This window comes from Oratosquilla oratoria, chromosome 33, assembly GCF_046742065.1.
Source record: "Oratosquilla oratoria isolate Oo_2021 chromosome 33, ASM4674206v1, whole genome shotgun sequence".
Taxonomy (NCBI): Eukaryota; Metazoa; Arthropoda; class Malacostraca; order Stomatopoda; family Squillidae; genus Oratosquilla; species Oratosquilla oratoria.
Genome location: NC_134809.1, coordinates 36,711,562 through 36,730,949, shown reverse-complemented (window position 1 = coordinate 36,730,949; position 19,388 = coordinate 36,711,562). Strand labels below are relative to the sequence as shown.

The following is a 19,388-nucleotide window of genomic DNA, read 5'->3' as shown; positions in this document are numbered from 1 at the left end:
GTGTCCTGACCGCAGGGCACGATGACTGGCCAACCCGAGAGTCTGTCCGCTATAACCAAGAACGACTTTCCTGCGACGTGAAAGAAGTCGGCAGACACGGATTCGAAGGGCCGTGTGGGGCGGTCGTCGCACAGCAGGGGTTCTTGCTGTTGGCTGGGGCGAAGCACCTGACACGGTTCGCAGGCTTCTACCGTGCTCTTGATGTCGGAGTCAATGCCGGGCCAGAAGACGGTTTGTCGAGCCCGGCGCTTGGTGGCTTCCGTGCCACGGTGGCTATCGTGGAGGGGAGCCAGTGTACGCTTCCGTAGAGCGGCGGGGACCACAATACGCTGGCCGTAGAGCACCAGATCCCTGTCGGCGGAGAGGGCGTCGCGGAGCTTCCAATACGGGAGGACGGAGCTGGGTAGGGCGAGGCGATTGGACGGGAACCCGGAGGACACGCAGGTAAGCAGGTGACCGTAGGCAGGGTCCGCTTGTGCCGCGGCCCGGAGTTCCTGGAGTGCCCTGTCGGCGTCGGGCGACGGGCCGTCCTCGCGGGCGCCGGCGCTGCTGGCGACAACGCTCCTGACATGCGCGGCGTCCTTGTCGCAGTCGGTCTCGTCCTCCGGCGTGGGGCGGGAGACCGGGGCTCGTGAGAGGGCGTCGGGTATGCAGAGCTGCTTCCCTGCGCACCATTTCGCCGTGAAGACGAAGGGCGAGAGCCTCTCCTTGAGCCGCTGTAGGCGGGGGTTCTCGACGGCGTCGAGGGTGTATGAGTTGAGGATCAGGATGAGTGGACGATGGTCCGTCATCAGCGTGAAGTGGGGCACTCCAAACAGGTACAGTTTGCATTTGGATGTGGCCCACGTGACAGCAAGCATCTCCAGTTCAATCGTGGCGTAGCGGGTTTCGGCGTCCGTCAGGAACCGCGAGCCACACTGGACGAGACGCAGGTGTCCCTGGCCGTGATCCTGGAGGAGGGCGTACCCGATGCCGTAAAGGCGCGAGGCATCCGTCTGCAGTACCACCGGCAGGGCGGGGACGAAGGGCGCCAGCACGGGCGGTGACGACAGGGCTCGCTTGACGTCGGCGAAAGCCTTGTCGTGATCCGGTGTCCAGGTGAATGAGCGCTTAGGACTCAACAGAGGCCGTAGGGGTTGAGCCGCTGCCGTTATGGCCGGGGTGAAGTCGGCCAGCTGGTTCACCAAGCCCATGAATGAGCGGAGGTAGGTCAGATTGGCGGGCGTGGGAAAGTCCCGTATGGCCCTGACCTTGTCCTCGTCGGCGGATATGCCGTCGGCGGAGAGGCGGTAGCCACAGAAGCTGACACTGGGGGCGGCGACTGTGAATTTCTCCTTGTTAAGGGTGATGCCGTGATCGCGGCATCTGGTAAGCATGTGGTGGATCCTCCGGAAGTGGGAGGGGAGGTCGTCGTCGAACAGAAGTACGTCGTCCACCACCTTAACGCAGTTGGCCACGCCTTGCAGAGCCGCGTCTCCCTGGAGGCAGTAGACTTCGCCGGTGGCTGCGAAGCCTATCGGTCCCCGGCAGTGCTTGTACCACCCATACGGAGTGATGAACGTGGTCAGATGCTGGTCCTCCTCTGCGAGGTCTATCTGCCAGTAACCGTGGAGGGCGTCCGCCGTCGTGAAGAACCTCGCGGAGGGGGTGACGCTGCGGACCGCGGCAAACGGCGTGGGTGAGGGGTGCGTGGGGCGCGTTACCTGAGAATTGAGTTTCGTCAGGTCGACCGTGATGCGTACGCCCTTATTCTTGGCCACAAGGACCATTGGGTGACACCATTCCGAAGGTTCGTCGCCGACAGGTGTGATGATACCTTGTTGTACCATCGAGTCATGTTCTTCCTTCACTTGATCCCGGAACGCGAACGGTATCAGCCTGGGCGTGTGGATGACGAAGGGCACCGCGTCGGCCTTCAGGTGGATTCGCATGGGGGGACCCACCATCTTCCCTAGGGGTTTGAAGCGGAGGTCATCCTTGGAGACCAGCACGTCGCTGAATTCCCGTAGGAAGTAGTCGCGGGCGGCGGCTGGCGAGCTGTCAGGGGGAAGTGTTAGCGTGGCGCACCTGTTTGCGTACGTCACTTCGAGGATAGGCTTCGGGAAGTCGGGCGGGATTATAGCCAACTCCCGACAGTGGCCGAAAGAGAGGAGCGGGGTTTTGACCCCTTTGTGAACCCGTATGTCGGCGGTGCAGCTCCTGTCGCCGAGCGTCAGAGTGGCCTGGAAGCGTCCCACGGCGGGGGGCATCCTGGATCCGTCGGCCATGTACGTCGGCGCTGAGGTTGGCGGCTGCAAGCTAGCCTTAGATATCCCCATGGTGCCCAGGTGCCGTGCACCTATCACTGTGACGTCCGCGCCCGTGTCCGGCAGCATAAGCAAGCTCGAGGACACGTTCCCGAAGCGTATGCGAATGCTGACAGGTGTCGGGGAGTGGCCGGAGCCGTCGGACACCTGTCGGCATGCTCCAACCTCCCCAGGGGCGCCGGGGCTTGGCGGCCCGTGGTAATTCTCGTCCCGATCCTTGGACGACTTGCAGTATTTCTCCCAATGACCCTTCGTGCCGCAGACACGGCATCGGGCGTTCCTGGCGGGGCATTGGCGGGTGTGAGGGCGGTGTCCCTTGGTCCCGCAATTGGGGCAGGTGTCGCCAGGTCGCGAGGAGGGTGTGGGAGGCGGTTGAGGTGGGGATGCGCGCGCCGGGCGTTGAGCACTTTTATATGCCGAGACGGCGCGCACCTGCGGGTTGTCCTGGCGGCCCGAGACTGACTCCCTTGCCGACTCGTGCGAGCGACAGTGGGTCACTACCTCCTGCAGTGTCGCAGTTGTGGGGAGGGAGCTGATGCGCTGTGCGAGATCCTCGTCCCGGACGCCCATGAATACGATCGTTTTCATCTGGGCCTCCGCACAAGTGGCGCCGCATACGGCACACAGGTCGAACTCTCGGGCCTTGTCCATGACACGGCCGTAGAAGTCATCAAAGGGCTCGACGTACTCTTGCCTGCATCGGAACAGGTCACGGCGGCGGAGGGCCTCGGCTCGCGAGTCTCGGAGGTGGGATTGCAGCCGGTCGAGCACCCCGTCGGTCGAGAGTGGGGTGTCGTGGGGGATGTCCAACGAGTTCCGCAGAAGCACCTGTACATCGAGGGATAAGCACGATCTGAGCTGGATAAGCTGGATGTCGTGCGGCATCCTATTGACGCCAGCCATGGCGGCGCAGTCGGTCCAACCGCGGCGCCACGACAGGAACGACTGGAATTGGGCGTCGGCCTGCAACGGTGGCGGGCGTGGAACCGTCAGGTTGCCCGGTGGCATGGGGGCGGGCGTCGTTCCGGCGTCAGGAGGGGCCGGGGCGGACGAAGCCGGCGGAGGGCCCGACGGAGGGGGCGGCGCGCGGGCGACGAGGGTCAGGAGTTGTTGAAGGGTCTCCGCCATTTGGTCCATCCTCGCGCGGTCTTCCCTCCGTTCCTCTCGTGCCACCGCCACGCTCGCCGTTAGGCGTTGCACGGCGTCGTCGCTGTCGTCCCGCGGAAGCATCACATTTGGCGTGAGCGCGGGCGGGGCGTGATATTCGACGTCACTGTCTTGTGACGTGGGTGAATCGCTCCTTTGTGCCATGGGCCGGGTTTGGGGGTGCGGTCTGCGCGAGTCAGCTGGGGCGTGGTGTGACGTAATCGCTCTCACTAAGTGGGTCACGGTCGCGTCGAGGGAGGGGGCGCTCTGCCAGAGCGCTGTATCCAAGGGGTTGGAATGAAGGACCCCTTTGTTCGATCCTCCACGGGTCCGCCGAAGTGCGTCGCGCGATAGAGTTCCACTGCTGAACTGAACTGCACGATACTGCACGGTTCGACGTGCCCATTATTGCAGGGTTCCTGCAACGCCACGTTCACGTTAGCACCACCGGATCGCGTATTGTCACGTATTGGCACTCGTTCACTTGTACGCCGCCGATTACCGAACCGCACCGAATCACACTTGTGTTCCACCGCTGCAAAGTGCAAGGTTGCTTGCAAGGTTGCTTGCAATTGCAAGATCCTACTCACTGCGCCATCTTCGCAAGCATGTTGCAAGGGCAGCATTGAAACAAGTTGTATGGCTCGGGGGTTTATTGATCGGTAGGTTATGCGTACAGAGGGGGCACGTCTAGTGCCCAAGGAATCTACAGAGCAACTGCCCGTGGGCGAAGGCATTGGGCGCCGTAGGCGCGCATACATACAGGGGGGCTTTGTATAAAGTATGAAAGGGGTCCTTGTAGTGGGAGGCGTCTGCGAGTCGGGCACGCAGTACACCACCCTTGCACTAGTTGACATTAGTCCTATGCCCAGTACACTATACTACACCATCCTGCAAGCTGGAAAAACTACCTGGGGTACAATATATACCGGTAGTGGTAAATTTTTAGTTCCGACCAAGGGCGCATTATAGCAATAGAAAATTAATTATTAATTTTGTAAATTATAATGTATCAACGTAATATGCAATTTTGTGAGCGAAAAAAAAAAGGTGCTAAAACAAATTTCGTAAGTAACGAAGTCATGTCGGACGAATGGTACACCATGTTTGTTATGATAGATGTCGATGTCGAGGAAATGAAAGGATGATAAATTCGCTTAACCTAAACTAAACTAACCGGCTCGTCCTCGTCGTCGTCGTGAGAGACGTTGGCAGACGACAAGATGGCGTCCCGATCCTATGCTACCGACTTCGTTCATTAGCATATTTTCTTGTAGCATGGTATTTTTTACTTTCATTTCCGCCCACAAAATTGCATATTACGTTGATACATTTTAATTTACAAAATTAATAATTATTTTTTTATTGCTATATTGCGCCCATGGTCGAAACTAAAAAAATACCCCAGTATTCAATATGGAATGTCAGCATACGCGGATTTGGTCATATACGGTAATTTCGGGAATATAACCACCGTAAATAAACAGTAAATAAAGCTTTAATGTACTGTATAAAAGAGGGAAATACACGAAAATAAAGATACATGTATTGCTGGACATTGTACATACAGTACATGTACATATATGTATACACTTTCGCTTAACGACCAATTCGGTTAACGACGGCGCGCTGGTCCCAATTGTCGTCGTTAAACGAGGAGTGGTTGTAGATACTGATAAATTAGATATCATGAATGAAGTGCAGTGTTTTATAAGTGATATTTTTCACATTTATGGTACTCTACTTTATTAAAAAAATTTGGGGGGGTTTTACCGGGGCATTACCCCTAAGGCATTACAGAAACAGTGATTTATGTTAGGGTTTAGTTTGACCAGGGATGAGCCTTTTCCCAACATTCAACACAGTCCCTGGTTATATAATGATCCAAAATAAAAAGGAAAAGAAAAGAAAAGTGTCAACAGCAACGTTGGCCTGTGCAATACACAGTGAATTTACCTCAGGTTTCTTACTTTCACATGTTGCTGTCAATACGATATACCATTTTAAAATTTTATGTAAACAAGAACATCAAATATAAATGTCAAATAGAAAGCTAATCTTACACCATGTCCCTTTAAATAGGGACATCACCCACTTAAGATACATGTTAAAAATAGTAAATGATGCCGCATCACCCACTTCAGATATTTTTGTAAAATTTTTGTTAAAAATAGTAAATGATGCCGCATGAGACTGTTACTTCACCAGTATATTGTGCATATTTAAAATTTTTACATAAATGTTTGCAAAATTGTCAAAAGATTAAATTTTTAGTGTACCACTGTCCATAGGACTACACACCCTTGGTGAAGAAGATGTCTTTCTGTGTTAAAGAGAAGAAATAAGAAAAACTGTAGATGCTCTTTACATAATTTTCTATTTCCTTTAATTGAAGTACTGACATTTTGCATTATATAGGTAAAGTATTTGACTGTAGTTAAGAGTTTTTTTTTTACACATTTTGGTGAATAATAAAAGGTTTTGAATTTGTAAGCCATTTCCTTATCTTGATATTTCTATTTTCATATCTTTATTCCCATATTATCATATGATTTTTTTTTTCAGATTCTCATACAAAGTTGATTAGTTTCTGGAACAATATTTATGGCTTCAAGATGACCTGTATGCGTAATGAAGTTATCAAAGAAGCTTCTACAGAGGTGGTGAAGGGAGAACATGTCATTACCAGTGCAGGTAAGCTAAAATATTATAATAATGAAAATGATAATGAAGATAATAGTAATGGTAATAATACATACATACATATATATACCAAAGGCTCCTTCACCCTTACAAGGGAGGTAGCCAAAAAACAAAGGCATAGAAACCACTCCCACCCATTCCATCCCCTACATACTCCACTCCCCTCTACCCTCTTCCCTCCCTCTTATCTTGGCACCTCCTGGATGACAGGTCATACTTGCATCTTGTCCAATGCCCTGGGTCAGAAGCAGTGCTGCAAGACACAGCACATCCACAGTAAGGCTGCTTCATTAAATTAGTGACCCCCCCTCTCCGTCCCCTCATGCAGAAAAAGAGAAGACGGGGAGAAATCCCTTCAGGCTGCATAGATTTATTTCTCATACATTAGTCCTCACCCCCCCTCATGCATCACAGCATTATCCATACACGACCATTCTTCATTCACCCCTATCTTCTGTCCTCTCCCGTCCTTCCTCAACAGATATTCCCCTCTTTTCCAATCCCCTTTTTACCCCATCCATCCATCTCATCCTAGGTCAACCCCTCATGTTCACTCCTTTCATCTCTGCTTTCCACACCTCTTTTACAATTCTTTCTTCACAGGGTAGACAGGAAAGCACTGTGGGAGGTATTGCAGATATATGGGATAGGAGGAAAGCTATTAAGAGCAGTCAAGAGTTTTTAATAGAGTAGTAGGATGGTTTGGACACATGGAAAGAATGAGTGAAGAAAGACTAGTAAAAGAGGTATGGAAGGCAGATGTGGGGGGAGTGAACATGAGGGGATGTCCTAGGATGAGGTGGATGGATGGGGTGAAGGGGGCTTTGGGGAAGAGGGGAATGTCTGTTGGTTGTATATGGATGATGTTGTGATTGCATGAGGTGGAATGGGTGGGGGGATGGGCGGTGAGGTAGTATATGTGAGCAAAATTTGATGCAGCCCGAAGGGATTTCTCCCCGTCTTCTCTTTTTATGCAATGGGGGGATGGAGAGGGGGGGGGGTCGCCGATTTAATGAAGCGGCCTTGCTGTGGATGTGCTGTGTCTTGCGACACTGCTTCTGACCCAGGGCAGTGGACAAGGTGCAGGGATGACCCGTCATCCAGGAGGTGCTCAGATAAGAGGGAGGGTGGAGGAGTGTGGCGTGTATTCAGGGATGGAATGGGTGGAAATGATTTTATGCATTTTCCTTTTTGGCTACCTCCCTTGTAAGGGGGAAAAGCCTTGGTATATGTATGTATGTAGTAGAGCTCATGTTAGGATTAGAAATGGAGAGAGTGAGTGGTTTAAAGTAAAGGTGGGACTTCATAAGGGATGCATTATGTCGCCCTAGCTGTTCAATCTATACATGGATGGGGTGGTGCGAGAGGTAAATGCAAGGGTAGTGGGTCAGGGATTGGAGATGGTTAAAGAAAAAGGAGAAAAATGGGAGATAAGCCAGTTGTTGTTTGCTGACGACACTGTGCTTGAGGCAGGATCAGAGGAGGGATTCAGGAAGTTAGTGACAGTTTGGGAAGGTGTGCGAAAGAAAGTTGAAGATAAATGTGGGTAAAAGTAACAGTTTGGGATGGTGTGCGAAAGAAGAAAGTTGAAGATAAATGTGGGTAAAAGTAAGGTGATGAGATGTACAAGGGGTGAAAGTGGCAGCAGACTGGAAGTGAGGAGTATTAATGGAGAGAGACTGGAGGAAATGGATAGTTTTAGATTCTTGGGTGTGAATGTGGCAGGAAAGGGAGTAGAGGTGGAGGTAAAATGTAGATTGAGAGAAGCGAGTAAATGCCTTGATGGATTAAAAAGTGTAATGAGGAATAGACATTTGGGAATGGATGCTAAGATGAGATTGTATGAAGGAGTGATTGTGACAACAGCACTGTATGGGGCAGAAACATGGAACATAAGGGAGGAAGAGAGGAGTTTGAATGTGTTTGAGATGAGGTGTCTGAGAAGTATGATAGGGGTTATTAGGCTGGATAGAGTAAGAAATGAGGAGGTGAGAAGGAGAATGGGGGTGGAAAGGGAGCTGGGAGATAGGGTTGATGAAAGAGTATTGGGATGGTTTGGACACATGGAAAGAATAAGTGAAGAAAAGAGTTGTGGAAGACAGATGTGGAAGGAGTGAACATGAGGGGTCGACCTAGGATGAGATGGATGGATGGGGTAAAAAGGAGATTGGGAAAAAGGGGAATGTCTGTTGAGGAAGGATGGGAGAGGACAGAAGATAGGGTGAATGGAGAATGGTTGTGTATGGATAATGCTGTGATGCATAAGAGGGAGTGGGTGGGGGATGGGGGTTGAGGGAGTATGTATGAGAAATGAATTGATGCAGCCCAAAGGGATTACTCCCTGTCTTCGCTTTTTCTGCATGAGGGGACGGAGAGGGGGGGGGGTCGCCGATTTAATGAAGCGGCCTTGCTGTGGATGTGCTGTGTCTTGTGACACTGCCTCTGACCCAGGGCAGTGGACAAGATGCAGGGATGACCTGTCATCTAGGAGGTGCCAAGATGAGAAGGAGGGAAGAGGGGAGTGGAATGTAGGGGATGGAATGGGTGGGAGTGGTTTCTATGCCTTTGTTTTTTGGCTACCTCCCTTGTGAAGGGGAAAAAGCCTTTGGTATATGTATGTAAAAATAAGGTATTGGAGAGAGATTATTATAAAATGTTAGATGATACGAGATCTTTGTTAAACAAGATGCTGAAGGATGGAAATAGTGTAGTACTCATGGGAGATTTTAATTGCAAAGAAATATGTTGGGAAGAGATGACAGTGAAAGGTGGAGAGGATCAATGGGGAAATGAATTACTCATCATGACTATAGAAACAATAACACAATGGGTAAAACGCTAAATTTAGAAATAATGAAAAACCATCAAGATTAGATTTATTATTCACTTCAGAATCTGAAATAGTAAACAAAATTGAATACAAGACACCAATGGTGAAGGTTGACCACATACTTCTCGAGTTAGAACTAAAGGAGGAAATATATATAAAGAGAAATGAGAAACACAGAAAAGGAAGACTGCTGTTTAGTAAAATGGACTTTGAAGAACTTAGGAAACTGTTCTTAAAGCAAGTTGGGAAAAATTCTACAAGGAAGAAATATAAGTGGAAGAAAAATGGATGATTCTGATAAAAATCTATAAAGGAGTGGATAAATATGTCCCAAAACAAAAACAGGAAAAGATGTATATTAAGTGCTGGTTTAGTAGAAGGTACAACAAAGAGAAAGAAGAGATAAAGCTTGGAAAAGATGGAGAAAAAATAGATAATGGCAAATGTATATTAATCAAAGGAACGAATAGTGTAAAAATATGTAGGGAAGAAAAAAGAAACTATGGAAAAAAAAAACAATAGAAAAATGTAAGGATCAGCCAAAACTGTTCTATAGATATGTAAATGGAAAACTAAAAAATAAACAGGAAATAGTGAAACTATGCCAAGGGAATATGGAATACATAGAAGATAAGAAATAGCTAAAATCATGAGCAAACACTTCAAGTCAGTTTTCACTAGAGAGAAAAAGCAACATTGGGATGAAGGGAGAGAAGTGAAATTCCGCCCTCCCTCTATGAGGGAAATAATAGTAACACAGAAAGAAATAATGGATCAAATAATGAACCTTGATGTCAGAAAATCGCACGGCCTGGATGGAATAGCAAATTGGATATTAAAAAAATGTAAAGAAGAACTAACAGACAAAATATATAGAATAATAAGTTGCTCACTCATACATACATACATACATATTCCAAGGCTTTTCACCCTTACAAGGGAGGTAGCCAAAAAGGGAAAGGCATAAAATCATTTCCACCCATTCCATCCCTGAATACACTCCACACCTCTCCATCCTCCCTCTTATCTGAGCACCTCCTTGTAGCCCCACAGGGGACATTCCTAAAGAAAGAAAGAAAGGAAAAAAAAAAAAAAAAAAAAAAAAAAAGTTGCTCACTCAAAGAAGGAAAATTTCCAGAAGACTGGAAAAATGCTAATATTGTACCAATTTACAAAGGAGGAAATAAGGAAGACCCAACAAATTATAGACCAGTTTCTCTTACAAGCATGGTAGCCAAAATTTGTGAAAAAGTTATAAAAAGTAGATGGATAAAAAATCTGGAGGAGAACAATATACCAAATCCGAGACAGTTCAGATTTAGGGAAGATCATGTGCCACAAATTTGATTTCTTTTTACTCAAGACTACTAAATATAATACAAGAAAGGGACAGATGATTGCACTTTCCTAGATCTATAAAAAGCTTTTGATAAAGCCTCACACAAAAAACTATTAAGATAACTGGAAACCATAGGAGGAATACAAGGTAAACTACTGAAATGGATGGAGGACTTTTTGCATGGAAGAAAAATGAGAGTAGAACTCAGATATAAGAGTTCTACATAGGAAGAGGTAATTAGTGGAGTTCCACAAAGATCATTATTGGTTCCAATAATGTTTGCTATTTATGTGATTGACATGGATGAGGGTGTGGAATGTTACATGAGCTTCTTTGCAAAAGACGCAAAATTGTTAAAGAAAGTGAGTACTGAAATGGACTGTGACTCACTACAGAGACATCTAAACAAGGTTTGGGAATGGAGTCAGAAGTGGGATTTGGAATTTGGAAAAAGTAAAAAAGGATATCAGGATAATATAAAATTTGTGAAAAGGAAATATAGAAAATGGGATCTGAAAAAGACCTGGGAGTAATCATCACAAGATATGTCCCCTGACAAACATATAAACAAAGTTGTTGGTGAAACCTATAACTTGCTAAGATCAATAAAAGTGGCTTTTACTTGGATTAAGAAATGGTAAAGAAAATACTAGTCACACTGATAAGGCCAAAATTGGAGTATGCAGCAACACTATGGTCACCCAGTACTAAAAAGAATATAAGGAAAATTGAGAGAATCCAGAGAGCAACTACGAATATAGCCCCAACTTTATAAAAAATGTCACATGAAGAAAGATTGTTAGAATTAGAAGTACTGACTTTGGAACAAAGTTGAGAAACAGGTGACTTGTTGACCATCTATAGAGTTATGAGAGGTGTAGAAATCCTTGATAGAGAAGACTTATTAAATTGGGGTAAAAGAAACACAAGAGGACATGGAAGGAAACTCAAAAAGGACAGTTATAGAAGAGACCAGAAAAAAAAACCAGCTTTCTCCAGAGTGGTGGATGTATGGAACATACAAGATGAAACAATAGTGTGTGCAAAAACAGACATAGAAATGGGACACCACGAGCATAGCTCCCCTTCCTGTAAGATACAACTAGGTAGATATAGGAAATAGTGAAACCAAGGGAATATAAAATGCACAGAAGATATAGAAATGGCTGAAGTTATGAACAAACACTTCAAGTCTGTGTTCACTAAAGAAAATATACAGCAATGGGATGAAAGGAGGTGAGATCCCCCCCCATGAGAAAAATAATTATAACAAAAGAAATAATGGACCAAATAATGAACCTTGATGTCAGGAAACGCATCCAGATGGAATTGCAAACTGTACACTAAAAGAATGTAAAGATGAACTAATAGGCAAAATATATAAGGTAATAAGCAGCTCACTCAAAGAAGGAAAAATATTGGAAGACTGGAAAAATGCCAATATCGTACCAATATATGAAGGAGAAACAAGGAAGACCCAACAAATTACAGACTGGTCTCCCATACAAGTACAGTAACCAAAATTTGTGAAAAAGTTATCAAAAATAGATGGACAAATCATCTAGAGGAAAACAATGTACTAAATCCGAGACAATTTGGATTTAGACAGGGAAGGTCATGTGCCACAAATTTGGTGTGTGCCTGTTCAAGACTATAATACAAGAAAGGGACTGATGGACCAATTGTGCTTTCCTAGATCTACAAAAAGCCTTTGATAAAGTACCACACAAAAAATTGTTAAGGAAACTGGAAACCATAGGAAGGATACAAGGAAAACTATCGAAATGGATGGAGGATTTTGTGCATGGAAGAAAAATGAGAGTAGTACTTAGAAATAAGAGTTCTACTTGGGAAGAAGTGATTAGTGGAGTCCCACAGGGATCAGTATTGGCTCTGATAATGTTTGCTATTTATGTAAATGACATGGACGAGGGTGTAGAATGTTCATGAACTTCTTTGCAGATGATGCAAAACTGATGAGGAAAATAAGTACTGAAACGGACTGTGAATCACTACAGAGAGATCTGAACAGGGTTTGAGAATGGAATCAGAAGTGGGAAGTGGACTTCAGCATAAAGAAATGTAGCATAATAGAATTTGGAAAAAGTAGAAAAAGAATTTTAGGACAATGTAAAGTCGGTAAGAAGAAAGCAAGTTCTGTAAAAGACCTGGGAGTAATTATCACAAAGGACATGACTCCTGATAAACAGATAAATAAAATTGTCAGAGAAACCTTCAACTTGCTAAGATCAATAAAGGTGGCCTTTACCTACTTGGATAAAGAAATGGTGAAGAAAATACTAGTCATACTGATAAGGCCAAGACTGGAGTATGCAGCAACACTATAACCAGTACTAAAAAGAATATAAAGAAAATTAAAAGAATCCAAAGAGTAATTACGAAGGTGGCCCCAACACTTTCAGAACTGTCATATGAGGAGAGATTGTCAAAGCTGGAATTACCAATTCTGGAACAAAGAGAAAGAGCTGTCTTATTGACCATCTATAGAATCATGAGAGGCATGGAAACCCTTGATAGAGAAGACTTACTAAATTGAGATAAGAGAAATATAAGAGGACATGAAAAGAAACTAAAAAATGACAGTTATAGAAGAGACCTGAAAAAAACAGCTTTCCCCATAGAGTGGTGGATGTCTGGAACAAATTGGACAAAACAATAGTGTGTGCAAATACCATACATTATAAGAGCAAACTAGATACTACGAGGTACAGAGATGGGACACCACAAGTGTAGCTTCCCTTTCCATAAGATACAGAGATAGATACACACACACATGTAAAATACGCAGGGAAGAAAAAAGAAATTTATAATAGGAAAATGTAAGGGTCAACCAAAACTATAGATGTATGAATGGCAAATTGGAAAACAAGCAAGAAATAGAGAAACTACACCAAGGAAACATGGAATACACAAAAGATATAGAAATGGCTGAGGTCATGAGTAAACATTTCAAGTCGGTTTTCACTAGAGAAGAAGTATGGCACTGGGATGAAGGGTGATATGTGAAATCCACCGTATGGAGGAAATAATAGCAACATGAGCTGAAATAATGGATCAAATAATAAGCCTTGATGTCAGGAAATTGCACAGCCTGGATGGAATTGCAAATTGGATACTAAAGGAGTGTAAAGAATTGGTAAGTAAAATATATAAAATGTTCCCTTAACCCCTTGAGTACCGGATGTGTGTTTTGTGACACCTGCATGTCACGGCTGAGTGCACCCGCCAGGAACTGAGCATGCTCCTTGTGACACGCACGTGTCACAGTTATAAGCTGTGTGTATTGAGGGCTCTCAAGGCCTCGGTTTCTGGGTTATTTCTACCCACGTGGTGGCAAGTGTCTGTGTTTACAAACATAAGGCTCCAGCCATTCGTGGGACGGTTTGAAACATTTGTTTACGTAAGGTTGACGGGTCGGTAACGAAGAGGTTAAGGAAAGAAAAATACCAGAAGACTGGAAAAAGGCCAACATCATACCAACATATAAAGGAGGAAACAAGGAAGACCTAACAAATTATACACTGGTTTCCCTTACATGTACTGTAGTGAAAATATGTGAAAAAGTTTTCAAAAATAGATGGACAAAACATATGGAAGAGAACAACCTACTAAACCCGAGAGAATTTGGATTCAGACAGGGAAGATCATGTACCACAAATCTGATCTGTTTTTACTCAAGACTATTAGATATAATGCAGGAAAAGGGACAGGTAGGCTGATTGTGCTTTCCTAGATCTACTGAAAGCTTTTGATAAAGTACCACATAGAAAACTATTAGGAAAACTGAAAACCATAGGAGGGATACAAGGTAAACTACTGGAATGGATGGAGGATTTCTTGCATGGAAGAAAAATGAGAGTAGTGCTCAGAGATAAGGGTTCTACTTGGGAAGAGGTGATTAGTGGAGTTCCACAGGGATTGGTACTGGCTCCAATAATGTTTGCTATTTATGTGAATGACATGGACAAGGGTGTGGACAATTACATGAAGTTCTTTGCTGATGATGCAAAGTTGTTGAGAAAAGTGAGCACTGAAATAGACTGTGAGTCACTGCAGAGAGATCTGAACAGGGTTTGGGAATGGAGTCAGAAGTGGGAAGTGGACTTCAACATTAAGAAATGTAAGATGGAATTTGGAAAAGTAAAAGTAGGATATCAGGACAATATAAAGTTGTTGAAAAGGAAGTAAAGAAAGTGGGATCTGAAAAAGACCTGGGAGTAATCATCACAAAGTACATGTCCCCCAATAAACATATAAACAAAATTGTTGGAGAAACCTACAACTTGATGAGGTCAATAAAAGTGGCATTTACTTGGATGAAGAAATGGTGAAGAAAATACTTGACATACTAATAAGACCAAGACTGGAATATGCCGTGACACTTTGGTCACCCAGTACCAAAAAGAATATAAGGAAAATTGAAAGAATTCAAAGAGCAACTATGAAAATAGCCCCCACACTGGAGAACTGTCATATGAAGAGAGATTGTCAAAACTAGAGTTACCAACCCTGGAACAAAGAAGAGAAAGAGGAGGCTTGTTGACCATATATAGAATCATGAATGGTACAGAAGTCCTTGATAAAGAAAACTTACTAAATTGGGATACAAGAAATACAAGAGGACATGGAAGGAAGCTCAAAAAGGATATTTATAATAGAGACCTGAAAAAGAACAGCTTTCCCCAGAGTGGTGGATGTATGGAACAAACTGGATGAAATGATAATGTGTGCAAAAACCATACATAAATTTAAGAACAGTTTAGACACTGTGAGATACAGAGATGAGACACCACAAGCGTATCTCCTCTTCCCATAAGATACAACTAGGTAAATAGACACACACACACAGTTAAGACGGGATACCACAAGCATAGCTTCCCTCTCTGTAAGATACAACTAGGTAAATATAACTAAGTAGGTAAAGTAATTGCAACTCAAGGTAAAATAATATCAAGAATACAGTAATGTGACATTTCTTCAAAATAAGCTTGAAACCGAAAACTAAAAAATACAAAAATAATTAAATAGAAAAATCAAATTAAGACACTGAAGCCCCCCAACCCCCACCCAACCTTTTCAAGAAAGATATAAAAAGGGCCATAAAGAAACTGCAAAACTCCTAAGCTGAAGGCTCAGACAAGATCTCAAATGTCCACCTCATACACCTTGGCCAAATAGCCATAAAATCCTTAACTGACATTTTCAACTACTGGTTAGACAACAAAATCCCAAACATCTGGAAAAGAGCTCACATAATCCCAATTGAGTAATATATAGCTCATTCTAGTAAATTGAAAAAAAAAAAAAAAATGTACAGTAAATTTTCTAACATGGGTCCTCTCATGTTAAAAAAATGGTGAACATATGAATGATGATAAAGAAATGGCCTGTATCTTGAATAATTATTTTGTATCTGCCTATACAAATGAAGGCAATAGCAGCTATTAGAATGAAATAGTAATGATAGAATAATAGCTAACTGTGTAACTAATGTCGAAATTGCACATCAGATTGATAAAGTAAAAATAAATGAAATGCTAGAACCAGATAAGATTTTCACAAGGATTTTAAATGAAAATGAAATTTGTAAGCCATTAACCATTTCAGTATGAGTCAAATTCTTGTGTGCATCATTGGTTGCCACCATGTGTACACATCACACTACTCGCATATAAAGTCACTGCTGTAATACTTGTTCTCCTTTACTCTGAGTGATAATAAGCACAGAAAATGTTATCAAACCAGTTCACAAAATCTGGGGGTAACTCATGTACAACTTACATACATACTAGAAAGACTAGTAAAAGAGGTGTGGAAGGCAGATGAGGAGGGAGTGAACATGAGGGGACGTCCTAGGATGAGGTGGATGGATGGGGTGAAGGGGGCTTTGGGGAAGAGGGGAATGTCTGTTGAGGAAGGATGGGAGAGGACAGAAGACAGGGGTGAATGGAGAATGGTTGTATATGGATGATGTTGTGATTGCATGAGGTGGAATGGGCGGGTGGATGGGGGGTGAGGTAGTATGTGTGAGCAAAATTTGATGCAGCCCGAAGGGATTTCTCCCCGTCCTCTCATTTTATGCAATGGGGGGATGGAGAGGGGGGGGTCGCCGATTTAATGAAGCGGCCTTGGTGTGGATGTGCTGTGTCTTGCGACACTGCTTCTGACCCAGGGCAGTGGACAAGGTGCAGGGATGACCCGTCATCCAGGAGGTGCTAAGATTGGAGGGGTGTGGAGTGTATTCAGGGATGGAATGGGTGGGAATGATTTTATACCTTTTTCTTTTTGGCTACCCCCCTTGTAAGGGGGAAAAAGCCTTGGTATATGTATGTATGTATGTACAACTTGAAAAAATATATAATCAAGATGCTGATGCCAGCATCCTCGTGTACCCACTCGCGCATCATGATGCCTACGTAGATGTCATCATACCGAAGTGGTTAATCTTTTCAATACGAGTCAAACTCTTATGGGCAGCATCAGTTGCCTAATGTACAATGATGGATCATGATATTTGCATGATAAGATATAAAGTTATAGCTGTATTACTCACTCAACTACAAAATAAATATAATGAAGACGCTGACACTGGCATCCTCACATACCCACTCGCACCTCATGGTGCCTACATAGGCATCATCATATGGCAAAGGTTAATGATCTTATTCATTGAATCCTTAACTTCCGGTAAATTACCACAAGAATGGAAATTAGCTAATGTAACTTCCTTATGTAAAAAAAAATTAACAAATCACTGTCCAGTGATTATCATCCTCTTGTTTGACATCAGTTGTATGCAAAATTATGGAAATGATTCTAAGGGATGAAATTGTGGACTTCCTTGAAGATAACATTTTGACAAAAGACTTGCAACAGTTTTAGAAGAAAATTTTCATGTTTAACCAACATCCTTGACTTCTTTAATAATATTTTTATCATGTTTGATGAAAGGAAATTAGTCAATAACCGAAATAAAATTGCTGGTAAATAAGGTTAAACTTTCTGTTTTTTACAGCACAGATAGCTGACTTTGATCTCATGAAAATTACACCTCAGGACACAGAGTTCAAGACCAGCTTTTCCCTCCAAGTTTCAAGAGATGGTCATGTTACAGGGTTTGTTGGCTATTTTGATACATATTTTGACCTTCCACATCCTGTTTCATTTTCAACTGGACCTCATGCTCCACCAACACATTGGAAGCAAACTGTATTTTACCTTGCTGAACCAAGAGTTGTAAAGAAAGGTGAGTGGATTTGTATTTTCATGTTTTAATGAGATGATGTTTATTTTTTTAACTAAAATTTATGATGAGCCATATGTTCTTAACTATCAGTTATGATAAGTCTCATGCTTTGGTATTTACTGTATAGTTATATGGAATAATTATTGTATGGATTTGAATGGCACCCCTTTTAATGAGAGTCCTGCTGCATTATTTTGTTTGGAACCAAGTGTCTACTCAGAGAAATGCTGAACCTCTTTTCAACTTTCACTATCCTCTGTTTTGTTTGTTCTCAAATCTTCTCTGTACCACTCCTAGGATACCACCTCTTTTTTTCTCATACTCCTGTGGTGTGGCCACAAGAATGCTGTCATCATGTTCTAATGTATTGAAAAAAAAAAAAAAAAACAGATTAAATGGTGCAGAGTTGGGGAGGGGCACTGAGAACATCCTATCTGTACTTTTCTTCCAAGAAGAGTCAAGGCATCTTGATTCAGCCAACCCACTTTCAAGGGAGAAAAGACCATTGGTATATGTGTACACTTGATAGTCTGTTTTATGTGATGTTTTATCTATATGATAGAATTATCTGTTTTTATAGCTTTACTAAATTTTTACATTTAGTGACACTGAATGTTTCATAACATAATTTTTCTATGGCAAGAACAAATGTCTGCTCATATTTAACTCTGAAGTCAACTATACATCAATTGAAGTGCCTTGTTCTAGCTCTTATGCTTTCATTTTTGGATGTGGGTGTAGATGCAGGTACATTGGCACATTTACTTAGATTTACTAAGGCAAGTTTAGTAAAAGTGTTACACTCATTGCATTTTTTTTACTGATAGTCCAGAATCAGAATATAGGTTGCTTTGAATTCTTGATTACCTATACAGGCTTTACCCTGTTTAGTCAATTAGTCCATTTCCCAAGGTCCTTATGCAGGAGACTCTTGTCTCTCAGGAATCCAGCAACAGCCACTAGATTGGCCCATTATTTACTCAAGGAAGAGATATTGTTGTCATGGTAAGGCTGGATTGGGGCAGTGTAGGATCAAATGTTTTGTATTTACCTTGTATTATACAGGAAGAGGAGCTATACTTGTAATGATCCTTCTTTGTATCTCTCAGCATATAGTTTGTTCTCAAATTCTTTTATGGTTTTTGCACACTCTATTGTTTCATCTAATTTGCTCTAGACACACCACTTTGTGTGGAAAACTATATATATATTTTTTTAGATCTCTTCTATAACTATCCTTTTTGAGTTTCTTTTCATGTCCTCTTGTTTTTCTTTTATCCCACTTTGATAAGTCTTCTCTGTCAAGAACTTCCAAGTCTTTTATGATTCTGTAAATGGCCAATAGATCTTCTCTTTCGCATCTTTGTTCCAGGGTTGGTAGTTCCAGTTTAGACACTCATTGTTTGTATGAGGTATGTTCAATAAGTAATGAGAAAATGTCAGGAGAGACACTAGTTGTTTTTTTCATAAGCTTACAAAACTTTGCCTCCTACAAAATAATTGCCTCTCGCATCTACACACTTCTGCATGTGTCTCTCCCAATCCTGGAAAACCTCCTCAAAGTCCTTTTTCAGTAGTCACTTCAGATAACTTTCCGATGCCTAATTCAGCTCCTCTGTTGACTGGAATCTGGTTCCCCTGAGGCTGTCTTTTATGCGTGGGAACAGGAAGAAGTCGTAAGGGGCTAGGTCAGGGTTGTAGGGTAGGTGTGGTACCATTTTCATTCCCCTGTCGGCCATCCAGGTGGTCACCTGCGTTGACTTGTGGCATGGGACATTGTCCTGGTGGAACCACCAC

The 19,388-nt window shown here is 43.5% G+C and overlaps 1 protein-coding gene across 3 annotated transcripts in view; it reads left to right on the top strand.

Annotated features, from left to right (window-relative positions):
- Positions 1-19,388, top strand: part of LOC143017833 (protein arginine N-methyltransferase 1-like) — a 62,017-nt gene that overhangs the window by 40,227 nt on the left and 2,402 nt on the right. For all 3 annotated transcript variants that reach the window (XM_076172768.1, XM_076172769.1, XM_076172770.1), the window contains exons 7-8: positions 6,018-6,146; positions 17,361-17,591. In XM_076172768.1, the coding sequence (XP_076028883.1) occupies positions 6,018-6,146; positions 17,361-17,591 (360 nt within the window). The remainder of the gene's footprint in view (positions 1-6,017; positions 6,147-17,360; positions 17,592-19,388) is intronic.